The sequence below is a fragment of the Castor canadensis genome, chromosome 16, assembly GCF_047511655.1.
Source record: "Castor canadensis chromosome 16, mCasCan1.hap1v2, whole genome shotgun sequence".
Taxonomy (NCBI): Eukaryota; Metazoa; Chordata; class Mammalia; order Rodentia; family Castoridae; genus Castor; species Castor canadensis.
Window position 1 is genome coordinate 4,690,795 of NC_133401.1, and position 15,806 is coordinate 4,706,600.

General features: G+C 51.1%; 1 protein-coding gene across 9 annotated transcripts; it reads left to right on the forward strand.

Moving 5' to 3' along the window:
• Window positions 1–664: 664 nt before the first annotated feature.
• On the forward strand, window positions 665–12,874 carry C16H19orf12 (chromosome 16 C19orf12 homolog). 9 transcript variants are annotated; one of them, XM_074058599.1, is made up of 5 exons: window positions 665–861; window positions 3,755–3,969; window positions 5,973–6,142; window positions 9,604–9,663; window positions 10,346–12,874. In XM_074058599.1, exons 3-5 carry the CDS (start codon window positions 5,983–5,985, stop codon window positions 10,609–10,611), a joined length of 486 nt encoding a protein of 161 aa, XP_073914700.1. In that variant the 5' UTR covers window positions 665–861; window positions 3,755–3,969; window positions 5,973–5,982; the 3' UTR covers window positions 10,612–12,874. The 9 variants fall into 9 exon arrangements, with proteins under 9 accessions (XP_073914700.1, XP_073914701.1, XP_073914697.1 ...); XM_074058601.1 differs by having other exon boundaries at window positions 728–861; window positions 3,790–3,969; XM_074058600.1 differs by lacking the exon at window positions 9,604–9,663 and having other exon boundaries at window positions 671–861.
• Window positions 12,875–15,806: the final 2,932 nt, after the last annotated feature.

The window sequence follows — 15,806 nt, forward strand, 5'->3', positions numbered from 1 at the left end:
TGGCTCCTGGTGCTCCTCCCAGATGTGGGAAAGGAACATGCAGGTGCAGTTCTGCAATGTGACGCCAGATGGCGATGCCCGGGAGCGCCTCACCGGCCCTGGCTGGGCGCACCGTGAGTCAGTCCATTCTTAGCCTCCGTTAACTCGGCTCTTGAAAGTCACCCGCGGACCGAAGCGAGAGCCCCTGTGCAGGAAGGGATGAGAAACGATTATTTCACTGCAGCTGGGGAACACATGGGGACAGAGACCACAAATGACAAAATGAGTGGCCTGGGAAAGGTGCTCAGTCCTCTGACGCCCAGCACCCTGCACAACTGAGTGGAGCCGCACGGGCACGGGCGGGCACGTGCATCGCGACACTTCCTAACCCCGTACCCAGGTTGTCCCATCTGCGACATGGCCACGACAGCCGTGTCTACTCGGCAAAGTTGGTGCCACTGTCCTTGGAGAGCTTCCTGAAGCCTCTTTCCGACCAGAGATGGCTCACGGCCAGCCCCGGGCGTCTGGGGACAGGGGCGGGGACTCGCCGCAGCCTCGTCCTGATTCGGTGCCAAGGGCGCCTGCCTGGGCTGGGGCCGCGGCTCTGGCCCGGTTCCCACGCGGGACGCAGGAGCGGGAGGGGCTGGGGACCAGGGGACCAGGGGACGACCCGGAAGGCCCCGGAGCCGGAAGGAGGGAGGGCGGGGCCGGGGCGGGGCCGCGGCCTGCAGCGGGCGCGGTGCGGACCTCGGTGTCCCGGCGATCGTGGGCCTCGGTGTCCCCGCGGAGCCGTTCCCCGCCAGGCCAAGTGTCCGACGCGGGTCGGGGACGCCGCCGCAGATCGTGCCATCTCCAGAGGCCGGGCGCCCAGGCCGAGGCCAAGTAAGGCGCAGGACGGGGGCGCGCGGGGGTGCGCCCGTGCCCGTGTGTGAGCGCGCGTGCCTTTGCGCACTTGTGATGCGTGCGTGCGCGCGCACTTGTGGATGTGTGCAGTGTGTTGTGTGTCCAGCGCGTGTGAATTGGGGAGTACAGTGCGTGTGATGTGTGCACGTGTGTGCAGTGTGTGACGGGTGGGTGTGAGTGTGGGATGGGCGTGTGTGGGCGTGTGTGTTACGTGCTGTGTGAATGCGTGTGATGTCTGAGCGTGTTACGTGATGTTTGCAAGCTTGCATGTCTGTGGTGTGTGATTTGATGTGTGTGCCGGTGTCTGCGTGTGTGGATGTCACTGTGTGTGTGTGTTACACTCACTGTGTGGATCCTAGTTCGGGCCAGCACACTGCCTGACCCATGGCCAGGGACCCAGCTCTGATTTGGAGGTGGTCAGGAAGGCGTAGCAAGGATTTAGGAGGCTGGATGAGTTTGGGGGGACAGGTAGCTGGCCTCACGTTTTCTGGAAAGAACTATGGCTACTCTGAGAGGTGCAGTTGCCTGTTTATGAACTAAGTAGGTAGATAAGGTGTGTGCCTCACTCAGGCGGGGCCGTGTGTGCACACTTGTGTACATGGAGAGGGTGGTGTCGTCCCTGGGCAGCCTTGGACTGCACTGCTGAATAGAAAGTCCCCGCCAACATAGCCTTCTGATTTTTCAAGAGAAATCAGGAATCTGAGCTGTATGACAAATCTTAAAGCATTGGCAGTTAATTAATTTAAAAAGTAAGCCCTGTGTGTGCTCTGCCAGCGATGTTTGCTGGTGGGATCGATGCGTGCCCTTTGTACCAGAGAGAGTTGGGGAAACAAAGTTTACCAGAGCCAGTGTGAGCAAAGATTCCACAAATTCCCTGGAGATGTGGAAATTGCTGAGGGTTTCGGGTGAGCTCTCAGAGCCAGCCCTTACCAACTTTTCTTTTTTATTATCATTATTATTTACTTACTTATTTTACAGTGCCAGGGACCGAACCCAGGGCCTCATGGAATAAAGAACAGAGAGCAAGCCCTCCTCTCCATCCCCTCTCACAATCTGGTCAAAGTCAGAAAGCAAGATTGTGTCCAAGACAAGGTCTTATCTTCACCTCTGTGTGACATAGAGCCCTGCTGTGACAACAGTGCAGCCGGGAACTTCCAGCTGGCACTTGTCTTCCCTGTGGCTGTCCCCTGGGCTTCATGTGACAGGACATGTTTTGAAATAGGTGTGGAATAGGGGAAGAGCCACACTCCACTTCTGCCTCCTGCCCCTCTCTCTCTTCCTGTCATTCACAACTTGGGGGTGGGAGAAGAAGAAGCAGGACAACTCCTCTCAATTTGGTGAGCCCAAGCTTTCAGCATGGGCTCATGGGGTCAGAAACCTTTCTTTTTTTTTTTGGTAGGACTGACTGGTGTTTGAGCTCAGCACTTCGTGCTTGCGAAGCAGGGACTCTACTGCTTGAGCCACACCTCTAGTCCCTAGAAACCTTTCTTTCATAGAGGTTGTTGATGCTCTAACTTTGGAAATGAGACTTGCAAGGAGTTTAAACCAGCCTTGCCTCGTAGGGGGTCAGCCACAGTGCTGCAGAAGAATGGGGTCCTCCTCCCCAGCTCCCCAACTTGCCATGTCATTCACTGTCCCTCTCTTTCTGCAGAGCCCTGGGCTTGTGCCTCGGAGTTGGCTGGCTGGGCCAAGTGGGAGAGGGGAAAGAGGAAGTAGCATTTGCACACTGATTTCTCATCAGCCCTGGGGTTTCACTTAAGTCATCCAGGAAGATTTGGAAACTGTTTTCTGTTTGAGTGGACAATAGTGAAATTGTCCCCCTTCTCTTACTGACAGTTTGACATTCAGTTAACCTGTGGTCAAATATTAAATGAAGATTCCAGAAGGAATTGCTTCGGGCTTTGTTGTTTTTTGTTTTTGTTTTGTTTTAGTTTTGGTAGGGCTGGAGTTTGGACTCAGGGCTTCATGCATGCAAAGCAGGAGCTCTACCACTTGAGCCACACCTCCAAGTCCATTTTGCTCTGGTTATTTTGGAGATAAGATCTCATGAACTATTTGCCTGGGCTGGCCTGAAACCTCCAAATCTCAGCCACCCTAATAGCTAGGATTATAGGTGTGAGCCACCAACACTTGGCTGTGTTCTCCAGAGGCAATCTGTGAGTTTTAAATTGTTCCTGAGATTTAAATCATCACACTGGGTAGTGTGATGAAACTTCACACCATCCTGCTCCATCCCGCCTGGGTCATGAATCATTCCCGCATCCAGTGTATCCACACTGTATGCACTGCCTCCCCGTCACTGTCCAGCCACCTCAGTTATTAGGTCAACTCGTAACGCCTATTGTGGTCATGTTCAAGCCAGCCTTATTTCACTTAATAAGAGTGCCGGAGCTCAAAAGGAAAAGGAGGCACCACGTATAAAACCTGGAGGGTCAGACTATCTGTGGTACTGTGTTAGCAACACTACAGGGCATATAGGAAAAACAAAAGTGTGGCCAGGCCGCAGGGGTCCACACCTGCAATCCCAGCTACTCCCGAGTCAGAGATCAGGGGAATCGCGGTTAAGAGCCAGCCTGGACGAATAGTTCAGAAGACCCTATCTCAAAAATACCCACCACAAAAAAGGGCTGGTGGAGTGGCTCAAGTGGTAGAGCGCCTGCCTAGCAAGCGTGAGCCCTGAGTTCAAACATCAGTACCACCAAAAAGAAAAAAGAAAAGAAAAGAAAAAGTGTGGGATTATCCTGCATTCAGGTAAATCCCAAGGGGGTCGGTCTTGGAACAGAGCCATTGTGGATGAGGGAGACTACTGCATGCATCTGGATCCTACCTCTTTGCAGATTTCACTTTTCACTGTGCAAAAACTGTATTAAAGTCCACAGCCATAATTCTGCAGAAAACCCATTTTAGGAGTGGCGTCTGGACCCTGAGTGGGAGCCAGCCTTACAGACCAAGAACGCAGAACTCAGCATCCTGGAGCCCCTGCAGCAGGAGTCCTGGCACCCTTCAGAGCGGCTTTCCTGAGACTTTTCCAGTGCAGTCGACAGACGCTAAGCTGGTTATAACAGACAGAAGCTACACAGTGACCAGGTGTTTTACAGTGGGACTTTTTGAAAGGTTTCACCATAGACTTGGTTGCATTGGCTATCGCGATGAGCAGTTGAACTAAAACTCATTTTGACAGCCTAGCTTTTCAGGATCGTGGCTCCTGGGTAAATCAGGTAATGCCTTCTGTCTCCCTTTCCAGGTGGCTTCCACCATGTTCTTCTCTGTGATTAAGATGTTATTGTCATGATGTTTGTGTGTGGCCAACTTCTGAGCAATAGAGGAACAGAACAGGGTTCTCTTCCAGGGAGGAGGAGGAGGGGGAGAAGGCATTTAATGTTCCTGGATGCTGATGGACAGGGAGGAGTCTAGAAGCAAGACACAGAGCACTCAGAGTAGGGACAGATATGTCTGAGTCCTCCCCTGTCTCTCTCATAGTCCACGTGCCATGGGGGACACCTGTCTGCAACTTCTGAATTCAAGGACTGGGTCACCTATCCCACTCTTGATGCCCAAAGTCAGATCCGAAGACCTCCTGGGGTTGTCAGAAGTGCAGAATCTTGCCAGGCGTGGTGGTGTACCTCTATAATCCCAGCTACTCAGGAAGTAGAGGTAGGAGGATTGCAGTCCAAAGCCAGCTCTGGGCAAAAATAAGATTCTGTCTGAAAAATAAACTTGCACCTCAAGCTTAAGAGCGCCTGCCTAGCAAGTGTGAGACCCTGAGTACAAACCCCAGTACTGCCAAAAGGAGGTGCAGAGTCCTGCTGTACCACGCTGGTTGCCTTTAACAAGGTCTTACATGATCCTGTGCTTTTGTGGGGCGTTCTTGACCTAAAGCGTATCAGAAAGAAAGAGGAAGGGACATTTAGGGAGGAGCCCTGGGTTCTAGAGGTCTGGGAGCCACGGATTCCCTCTAAGGGCTGGAAACTCCCAGAATTGACAGGGCAGTTTGACATTGAGACCCCTGGTTCTGGATAACCACGGAGTCAGAAAAATCTCCTATTACGAAAAGCCGTTAACCAACGGTGCCACACCCTTCCTCTGTCCACCTCCTTCGGCTTTCCAGCTGTGCAGAAGGGGACATGCTGACGGAGCTCTGGTCCCCAAGTTCCCCGAAGTCCAAGGACACAGCTCTGATTTCTCTTCCCAGCCCTAATGTTTGGACTCCCCTTTCCCACCCATCACTTGGTGGACAGAGCCCTCACCTCACAGCAAGGTCAAGTTTCTTCACCCCAGAGAATTGATCTAAAGGTCTCTGCTAATGGTCTGTCCATCTGTCCATCCTTCCATACGGCAAACGCCTCCTGGGGTTCTTTGATTTACTTCATTCTCTGGTGGCTTCATAGAACGAGTTTGGACATCTTGTCTGCTCCTGACGTCCCATGTGTAGGGTCTTTGAGGAACAGGTGTTCAAGGAAGCATGCCGGCACAGAATGTCCACTTCGTGCCATCAAACACGCACCGAGTGCAACATCCCCGACTCAAAACAGACATGTCACCTCCATGTGAGGCGACACCTCACAAGAACCCAGCCTGTGAAGGTTTAGTCTGCTGACATTGTGCTCGGGGCCGCACAGCAGGCAAGTGCCAGGGTGGTCCCATGGTCCCGTCCTTTGTCCTCCTCTGGCACGGTGTTAGCTCGGATGCCCTGGCATGTGAGAGAGGACACCTGACTGCGACTTTCCGGTCCCTGCCAGGCTGTGTGTGCTGAGGATCACAGGGGCAGTTGAAAGGGCGCTGGAGCAACAGAGGTCAGGTTCACTCCCTGGTGCAGGAGCAGCCTAGCCTGTGGCTGTCATAAACGAGAAGCTTATCGGAAGGCAGAGACCTTTGATCCACTCTGCTGTTCCCTTTACTTCTCAGCTAACTGCTGGCCTGCTGCTCTGAGACAGAACACTTGCCACGGTGTAGCCGACTGTCACACACTCGGCTGAGCTGCTTGTTCTCTGTGGAAAACGGGGAGCCTTCCTCAAGACTCTAGGCTGAGTAGCGTTTGGTCAGAGGTAACCCCCAAGCTCATTAAAACCCTCCTTGGAATTTTCCTTTAGATCGGCCAAGATGCCTGTCATGGTGCAAGACATCATGAAGCTGCTGTGCTCCATCTCTGAGAAGAGGAAGATGAAGGCAGCCGTCAAGCACTCTGGGAAGGGTGCCCTGGTCACAGGGGCAGTGGCCTTTGTCGGTGGTTTGGTTGGTGGCCCACCGGGACTAGCTGTTGGTAAGTGTGGGGGTCTCACAGAGACAGCAGCCTGTGGGTGTCATAAGAAAGTCTTTGAAGTCAGGGGCTGGTGGCTCGCAGCTGGAATCCTAGCTACTGGGGAGGCAAGGATCAGGAGGATTGTGGTTCAAAATCAGCCCCAGCAAACAGGTCCTGAAACCCAATCTCAAAAAAAAAAACAAAAACAAAACACCTATCATAAGAAAAAGGCTGCTGGAGTGGTCCAAGGTGTAGGCCCTGAGTTCAAACCCTAATACTGGGGAAAAAAAAAAAAAAGTAAGTCTGAAACCACAAGAGGAAGGAGCTTGTAAGAGCCATGCCCCTCACCCTGTGTGTGGAGACTGTGGAGGGCAGGCTGCTTCTGGGAAATGACCCTTTGTGTGTCATATGTCCTGTTAGAAATACAAGCTTGTAGCCGGGCACCTGTGGCTCACACCTGTAATCCTAGCTACTTGGGAGGCTGAGATGAGGAGGGTCGTGGTTCAAGGCCAATAGACCAAAATAGTTTGTGAGACCTCCATCTCTAAAATAACCAGAGCAAAATGGACTGCAGGTGTGGCTCAAGTGGTAGAGCACCTGCTTTGCCAGGGTTAAGCCCTGAGTTTACACTCCACAGTCTCATCAAAAAAAAAAAAAAAAAGAAAGAAAAACACCTACCAGAAGGGAGCCAGGGGGAAGCTGGGACTGTGAGCTCCTGCTATGAGCAGAGCCTGTGTAACGCTCCACACAGGGACTGTCCCCTTCTCAAAGCAAAATGTCCAAGGCCAGAAAAGTGACAGATAAGCAAAACAGCCTCCCTTTACTCGTCGAAGGGTGATCTCTGCCTGCATTTTAACACCTGCTTCCATCTGGGAACCAGCTTCAGCAATGAATGGACGTTCGGCTAATTTTCCTATCGCTCCTTGGAAATAAGATGGATCTATTCCCTCTGGATTGGGGACTGTGTCACAGGCCTCAGGCTCAGGGCTCCAGCCCAACCATAGTGTAGGATGGACTCAGAGAGCTGGCTGACGCCCAGGGGAGATGATATGAAAGGGCTGCCTCCAGGCAGCCTCTGATGGGCATCCTGTGACTGCTGGGCACCTGCCATGCCTGGCTGGCTAGCTATTTACTGAATGAATGCCCTGTGCTGGGAGGCAGGGCTCAGAGAGCTCACAGTTGTAGGTGTGAAAGAACAGAAGACGGGAGCCCTTCCTGTGTGACTCACAGTCCCCCCAGGAGTGCAGGCTGCAGAGCCCACTTTCTTGCTGAAATGCACTCCCATTCCCCAGCCAGCTGACAAGGCTTCCTGCTTAGCTTTACCCTTTGGTGGCAGGACTGTCATTCAAAGGCACTTCATGAAGCTAAAGTCACCCTAGGGAGAAAACAAAGCATGTGGGTGGCCCCAGACCTTCCCCGAATACATACATCTCCCTTCCTGTGAGTTCATCAGTCCCGACTTCCCCTTGCTGCCATCTGGGAAGGACCCAGACAGGGAGCAGATGAGGTCATTTCCTTCTTCCTCAATGACATTCTGAGTCTCTGTGTCCCCCCACTCCCTTCTCAGTGCTCATAGGATAACTGTATCCTATGGCTGTGCCCTGTTACCATTTTGAGAGTCTGTTATTTTATTCAGATTGAATAAAAGCTGGCAGCATGTCCTGCAGGGAACTCGGGGATTCACCATGTCCAGTCCCCCGGCCCCGGTGAGAGCATCGCTTTACCCAGAAAACAAAGGACTTTTCTCTTCTACAAAGAGCGAATTTGCTGATCGATATTCCTGGGGATGTTTTGCACCGAGTGCTGCTCTAAATCAAATATTGATGTCCCTCTGCAACTCTTGCCGGTTCAAAGCATTTCCTGGGTGCCATGGGGAAGAGTTCAGTCAAACCTGTAAATTAGCTGCTTTGCCCTCCCCAGAAGGCTTCAGAGAGACGGCGAAGAGCCTTCAGCCTCCAGGACTTGAGCTGGTGCTGGTCTCAGTGCCAGAGGAGGCATCTGCTCCAGGAGCTGCCTGGGTTCTGCTGCCTGCCATCTTCTTATTGACTTTATTTTTTTTGCTGGTGGTGAGGTTTGAACTCAAGACCTTGTGCTTGTGATACAGGTGCTGTACCATGGGAGCCATGCCCTTTCTTTTTCTGTTTTTTTAAATCAGATTGGGTCTTGTAACTTTTGCCCAGGGCAAGCCTCAGACTGCTATCCTTCTCCCTCTGAGTAGCTGGGATTACAGCTGTGCTTCACCGTACCTGGCTCCTGCTGTCTTCTGAGCGTAGGCTGTATGCAGGTTCGGTCTGCCTGAGCTGCATTATTTATTAATTAAAAAAAGAACTGAGAGAGTCTTGAATCATAGCCCAGTGTGGAATGGAACTGACAGTCCTCCTGCCTCAGCCTCCTGAGTGCCTAATTACAGGTGTGCACCACCACGCCTGGCTACGCTGTTTTAAAAAAACAAACTTTTCATTTTGGAATAATAATAGATTTACAGAGATGTGGCAAAGGTTGTACAGTGAGTCCCCACATATCCCTCACCTGGTGTCACTTCCCCCAGTGTTAACGTGTACTATGATACATTTGTCAAACCTGAGGAGCCAGCACTGACTGTTACCTTTAACCATTTTCCTGTCTTTTTGGCAAGTGAGCCCTGAACTCAGGGCTTCCCTCTTCCCTCCTTTTTTTTTTTTGGTAGTACTGGGGCTTAAACTCAGGGCCTTCACCTTGAGCCACGCCACCAGCCCAATTTTTTGTGATAGGGCTTTTCTAGGTAGGGTCTCTAAAACTATTTGCCCGGGCTGGCTATGAACCTTGATCCCCCGGGATAGTTTCTTAAACTTTCTTATTTTTTGGGACGGTGGTAGTTTGAAGGGGCCTGGCAGGTGTTGTACAGAATATCTCTCTGTCTGGGCCCTTCTTATGTGCCTGTCATGTTTGGACTGAGCCGTGGGTCTTTGGAAGGAATTCTTGGAGCACAGTGTTTTTTTGCATCAGTTCAAGGGGCACAAACGTGACCTCACAGCTGGTGTTGACCCTGACTGCTTGCTGAAGGTCATGTGGGCTGCTTACTGAAGGTCATGTGGGCTGGGTTTTCCCATTGTCAAGTAACTTTCTTTTCCCCTTTCCATACTCTGTTCTTTTGGAGTGAGTCACGGAGTCCAGCCAGGCTGTGTCTTTAAATATCTGATGGCTGGTATTTTAAAACTATGGCACATTGTAAAGATGCAAATCTGATGTTCTGAGTGGCAGCTGCTCCTTGAGTCAGGGACTTGGCCAGGCCCCCCAGGTCACACTTGCCACCCTGGTTCACTGCTCATCACCTGCCCCGGGACACCTGCCTCAGCCTGTGCTCGGCCTGGTGAGGAGGCCGGTGCCATTGTACAAAGCCTCCAAGTTGCAAAATTAGCAGCAAGCTTGGATTCTAAACTGTTCGTGTCCTTGTTGGGTAGCAGAAAGAGAAACTGTGAGTTTCATTTCTTATTTGTCATCAGACAACTTGGAAGAATGGTTGGAAAAATGTCGCTTCAAGAGAAAGGACCCTTGGACTGCAAGTGTGGCTCAAGCAGAACACTTGTTTAGCAAGAGCAAAGCTGTGAGGTCAAACTCCAGTTCACCAAAAAGGGGGGGTGGATATACCCATATATATTTCTTTCTCTCTTCTGTATGTATATGAGAGAGAGAATGAAAGAAAATGTGTGTGAGATTGAGAGAGCAAGCGAGCAAGAGGAGAGGAAAGACCTTATCTGTCCCCAGGGTCCTTTAACCATGGCAGATCTCTGGAAACTTCTTAAGCTCCAGGACAAGTGTCCTATCACCAACCAGCTGCCCTGATGAGGAATCATGACCGCACTAGAGGGGGGCTGTCCTGGAAAATGCATGTCCTTCACAGCCCCCTCCTTTGTGGTGAGAAGGGGCTCATGTGGTATGTGTGTGTGTGATGTGTGTGTGTGGGGGGTCTCTGGTGCATGGAGAGGCACAGGCCTGCAGTGAGATGGGGTACCCCTCAGTTTGCAGAGCGGGGGTGGGGGAAGGGCACATTGAGGTGTCAGTTATCTGGGTCAAGTGCACCAAAGCCCACGTTAACTTTTGCCTCCCATGCATCCTGGTGGAGCTGAGCTCATTCTAAGCCACTCAGGATGTGCCATCCATTACGACAACGGGCACGCTCTCAGTGAGAGCCAAGGCCACCATTCAGGAGTGACGCCAACTAATTGAGTCGTCCTTGTTTTCTAGGGGGGGCCGTCGGGGGCCTGTTGGGAGCCTGGATGACAAGTGGGCAATTTAAGCCCGTGCCTCAGATCCTCATGGAGCTGCCTCCTGCTGAGCAGCAGAAGCTCTTTAACGAGGTCGCGGCCATCGTCAGGAACTTAGACTGGATGGACGCCGTGCAGCTGACCACGCTGGTCATGGGCAGCCAGGCCCTGCAGCAGCAGCTGGTGGCCATGCTTGTGAACTATGTCACCAAGGAGCTACAGGCTGAGATTTGCTACGATGACTAAGTCTCTCCCTCTGGGAAATGGGGACTGCATTTAGATGATTCTCGGACCCTCGGGTGGTGATCAGGGAGTCAGGGCCAGCCAGTGGGTTCCCCTGAGAGCTCTGTAGTGTGTTAGCCACAGATGGAGGGGACAACCTATTGGAGAGACCACCTGGGTGCTGTGTCACATCCAGCAGTTGTTGGGAAAGTCATGCATTTCGTGTTTGGATGTAGCAGCTGTCCTTTGGCGGGAAGTTGGAGGAGGCAAGGACAGGCCTGCCACAAGCTGTGGTGACAGCATTAGTGCTTACAAGGCACTTCCTCTCAATGGCTGGAAGAAGTTGTCACCTTCAGCTGGATTTCTGACTATACGTCTTACTCCTTGACTCCTTCTCCAGGCCCCTGTCAAAGGACTGGACCTTCCTCGGACACTGGGGTGTCCCTTCCTGGCCTGGGGCTTCTCAGTGGTCTCAGAGCAGGGTGGTGGCCCACTGAGTGAAACCACAAATGCTAAACACTTAGACCCCTTGTCCCACTAGCTGGAACCCCTGGGGTGACCAAGGTTACTTCCTAGGGCCTTGCCTTCCCTGCCGAAAAATCATGGTACTTCTTGATTCTTAATTGTTTAGGGTTTTTCTTTTTCTTTTTTAAAATTATTTTGTTCTCTAGACGTAGGCTAAATATCACTTTTAAAAATATTTTTTCCCCCCTGAGATGGAGGGTCCCTGTGTGGCCTGGCTGGTCTCCACCTCCTGGGCTCAAGTGCTCCCTCTGCAAGGCACCACCTGTTCTCTTCAAAGAGCATTTTTCCTGCCACATTAGCCCAAGGAAGGTCTTCTTCCTTCTCTGTTCCAGCTGCTTCCTCAGAGCGCTGACACCAGACGGTGACTTACGTGTGTCAAAAGGCAAAATTACAATAAATGGAATTTAAAGATCTCACCTGAGCTGGGAACAGTGGTACACATCTGTAGTCCCGGCTACTGGGAGGCAGAGGCTGGAGGATGACTTCAGCCTGGAAATTCAAGAGCAGCTCAGGAAATATAATGAAAGCCAGTCTCAGAGAGAGAGAGAGAGAGAGAGAGAGAGAGAGAGAGACAGAGAGAGAGAGAGACAGAGAGAGAGAGACTGATTTAGCTTCATCTGCAGTTGCAGAACTAGAGATACCTTATTCCAAGACTCCTTCACACAGACTGTGAGGAGTCAAGTGTTGGGGTGGACAGGACACCAAGGAAGTTAAATCAGAGGGACTCTTGCCTCTTTAGCTGTTTGGGGACTTGGCAGTGTTTCCCTCTCCTGATTTCCCCACAGCACAGTAGCTCAGTTTTGGCTTGGCCAGTGTGACCTAGTACAGAGCACAACCCAAACCAGTGGCCGCTCCTGCGTTTGATTTAATGTGAGTGACTCTATGTCCCCTGCTCCTAGGAGGACGGCGGACACTGTGGTCCAGTCCACTGCTATCTCTGTGCCTAGCACATGGTGGACACATAAATATTTTTGTTGTTTGTTTGAGACAGGGTCTCTCTATGAAGCCCAGGCTGAACTCCAACTCCTGATCCTCCTGCCTCAGCCTCCTGAGTGCTGGGATTACAGGTGTGCACCACCATGCCTGACTTCCATAAAAATTTTGAGTCAGTGTCTTCAAAACATTTCATATGCAACTCCTCTAGTGCGAAGACATGCTCTCCCATTGCAAAGTCAAGTTTCTCACTCCTCCAAAGTTACTGAGCTGCTAAATGAAGAAGCCAGAATTTGATCCCACATCTGTACAAACCCAAAGCCCTCAAACACAGTGCAGAGGCTTTCAGATTTATGGGAACTGGTAGTTCTTAAATGGTTATGTTATATTTATTTATTTATTGGTGGGATTTGAACTCAGGGCTTCATGCTTACTAGGCAATCACTCTACCACTTGAGCCACACCCCCCACATTTTTTTTTCACTACTGGAGTTTGAACTCAGGACCTACACCTTGAGCCACTCCACCAGCCCTTTTTTGTGAAGGGTTTTTTTCAAGATAGGGTCTCACAACTGTGATCCTCCTGATCTGTGCCTCCGGAGTAGCTGGGATTACAGCCGTGAGCCACCAGTGTCCAGCGAGTTATTTATTTATTTATTTTAATGAAATGTTTTTGGTAAAATGCAGTGTTTTTTCTGAAGTGGTACAATCTTAAACCATCGGTAGGAAATGTTCCACCCTGAAGAGTCCCATAATACTGTATGTTTTTTGCTTTTAGACCTAGAACTTGGCTGTGTGGTCAAATTACAATAAATTTCTTTCCTGAAGTAATTTCTCATATATTATTATTATTATTATTTGTAGTACAGGGTTTGAACTCAGGACCTACACTTTGAGCCACTCCACCAGACCTTTGTTGTGAAGAGATTTTTGAGATAGGGCCTCGAAAACTATTTGCCCAGCTGGCTTCGAACCTCGATCCTCCTGATCTCTGCCTCCTGAGTAGCTGGGATTACAGGCGTGAGCCACTGGCTCCTGGCCCATTTATATTTTCTCACATTTGCAAGTTTCTACAAGGAACAAAAGAGAAGGCACCTGCTTTAAAGGATGAAAGAAACTTTCCTCAGCTCCAGTACCTGAGACCTGATTCCCGGGCTGGTCTTGGCCCCCTGTGCACTTCCCACCCCTGCCTCCTCTGGTAGCCCCTGTGCCTAGGCTGGGGCAGGGCAGGGTGGGCCCTGGGCTCTCCAGGGCTGTAGCACGGGCTTCCTGGGGTTTAGACGGGCACTGCAGAGCTCAGTACCCCATGTGTATGAGGACAGCTTCAGGGTGACTGAGGAAGGCTGGATCCTTCAGCTAGACCCAGGGCTCTTCAGTCAGCACCAGTCAGTTGGCCCCAACACGGGGACAGTGCTGCCCCTAGCATGGCTACCTCCATCCTTTCTGGTCTGCGTGAGTTGATGGGGTGACCTGCCCTCCCCTCCTGTGCCCACCCCCTGTGACCACTCTGTTGTCACCCGCCTCCCTTTTGACCTGCCCTCCTGTGCCCCACTCTCCTGTGACATATCCCTCCCCTGTGACCCACCCAGTTGTGCCCCATCCAACCGTCCTGTGACCTGTCCTCCTGTGGCCCGTCCTCATCAACTAAGGGGACAAAGGGGATGTTGTCTGAAAGCTGAGCATGACATTGTTGAATTTACCATTTTTTGGCTCTTTGGGGCAGGATCCCCTGTTTTGTAGCTCCAGTGGAATCTATTTGGGATTTTTTGTTGTTGTTGAGGTACTGGGGTTTGAACTCAGGGACTCACGCTTGCTAGGCAGGCGCTCTACCAGCTGAGCCATGCCCCCAGCCCTCCAGTGGGCTCTAAAGTCAACTTTTCTCCAGGACAAGTGAGAACACAGACTAGCAGACATAGGAACAGGAAGCCAGGAATGGAAACTTCCAGCCTCTGAGCTAGGGGACGCTTCTGCCATTTTAAACAGCAGCTGTGCACACTGGTCCTCCGGGGAAATCAAGGCTGCAGTAGAGGTCCCTTCCTGGTAAAAGTCCCTTCCTGGGGGAGCCGGTCCATCTCCACATGCTCCTCCATGGGTCCCACCTCGTGCCAGGCACAAGCGACCAGGTGGTCCCAGCTTAGAGACCCAATGTCCTGTCTTGAGGAGGTGGTCAAGCAAGACCAGTGCTGATGGAGTGAGGACACCTCTGTGAGCCAGGTCTGCTGTGACCTGGTGGCTCTGCAGCCAAGGGGACATTCAGACCTCAAGCCGGGATCTCTCAGGAGCAGGTGAGGGGCTCTTGTCAGCTCCTGTGCTGTCCTTATCTATTTCTGTCTTCTTTGTAACAATGTATTTATTTTTAAGTTGGGACTCACTGCCTGTTACAAAGCGGAAAAGGAACCAGCAGGCACAGACGATAAAAGGCAGGCTCCCCCCACTACCGCCACTGTCCCTGTCACTGTGAGAATAAGGTTAATGCGTGTCCCCAAGTTCCCTTCCTAGGGGCAGCTGGTGTTATCAACATATTCTTTTAACTCTGTTTTTAAATCATCTTTGGGAAACTGGTGGCTCATGCTTGTAATCCCTGCTATGCAGGAGGCAGAGATCAGAAGGATCACGGTTCAAAACCAGCCCCAGGCAATTAGTTCATGAGACCCTATCTTGAAAAAAAATCACAAAAAAGGGCTGATAGAGTGGCTCAAGTGGTAGACCCTGAGTTCACACCCCAGTACCAGGGAAAAAAAAAAATCATCTTTGGGACTGAACTGTTCATTTCCTTTTACTTGTCAATGTTTATTACAGAAAACTTAAAAAATCCAAAAAAGTGTAATGAAAAAAACCACTACAAATTCCACTACCCAGAAAACAGCTTATTAACAAATATGGCATATATCCTGCAATCATTGCATCTTTACTGTCTATGCCTCTCTGAACATTTCTATCAATTAATATTAAATAATACATGTTTGAGACAGGGTCTTCCTGCATGGCCCAGGCTGTCCTCGATTCTCGATCCTCCAGCCTCAGCCTCAGAAGTGCTAAGATTAATATTTTTGGTGAATTTTGGTGAATTAATATTTTTGGTGTAATTTCAAATTCCTCAGAAACATTTCTCAGGGCTGCATAGTATTCTGTTTTTCCAAGCTCTTTCCTTCCTGGCATTTTCCTTATGCAGGATTTTTCCTTTACATTGCTGCATCAAATGTGTTTGCTGCCATTCTCTACATATTTTGGAATTTCATCTGCAGTCTTGGGGTTATGCAAGATGATAGGTTCCTCAAAGTGGACTGCTGTGTTACAAAGTATGCAATATTTTGGGGGTGGTTGCTAAGCGCAGTCAAAGCTTCTCCCCAGAGGTAGCCTCCTTAATTCACCGCCCAACAAGGCTCGGGGTGGGCGTCCCCTACACATGGAGCATCTTACACTGCACTGACCTGTAAGTGACTATTCACTTGATGAGGCTTAATTTTCTTTGAGCACCAGTGGCCCGGTCAGGCTGGTGACTTGGACTTCCTCTTGGTTACCTGCAATCCGGGCTGGAGTGTCCTAGTGCCAGGTGGCCAAGGAGGGATGAGGGGGGCTCTTGGGGCTGTGATCCACCTGTGCCCTGCTCACCTGCGACCTGCCCTTCTGTGACCCCCTCCTGTGATGTGATCTCCTGTGACCCCCTCTTGTGGCCCTGTGCCCCCCTCCCCCGTTCCGCAGCCTCAGCTGTGCGGCCGAAGGCCTCCGGGGAGCGGGCCGTGGACAGCCGCACCCCCGCC

Bases quoted from the DNA above. Each gene is read 5' to 3' on its own strand.
- C16H19orf12 (XM_074058599.1), top strand. From the start codon at position 5,983: ATGCCTGTCATGGTGCAAGACATCATGAAGCTGCTGTGCTCCATCTCT. The intron at 6,143-9,603 runs GTAAGTGTGGGG...ATTTGTCATCAG, and splicing joins CCCACCGGGACTAGCTGTTG to ACAACTTGGAAGAATGGTTG. The intron at 9,664-10,345 runs GTGTGGCTCAAG...CTTGTTTTCTAG, and splicing joins AAAGGACCCTTGGACTGCAA to GGGGGGCCGTCGGGGGCCTG.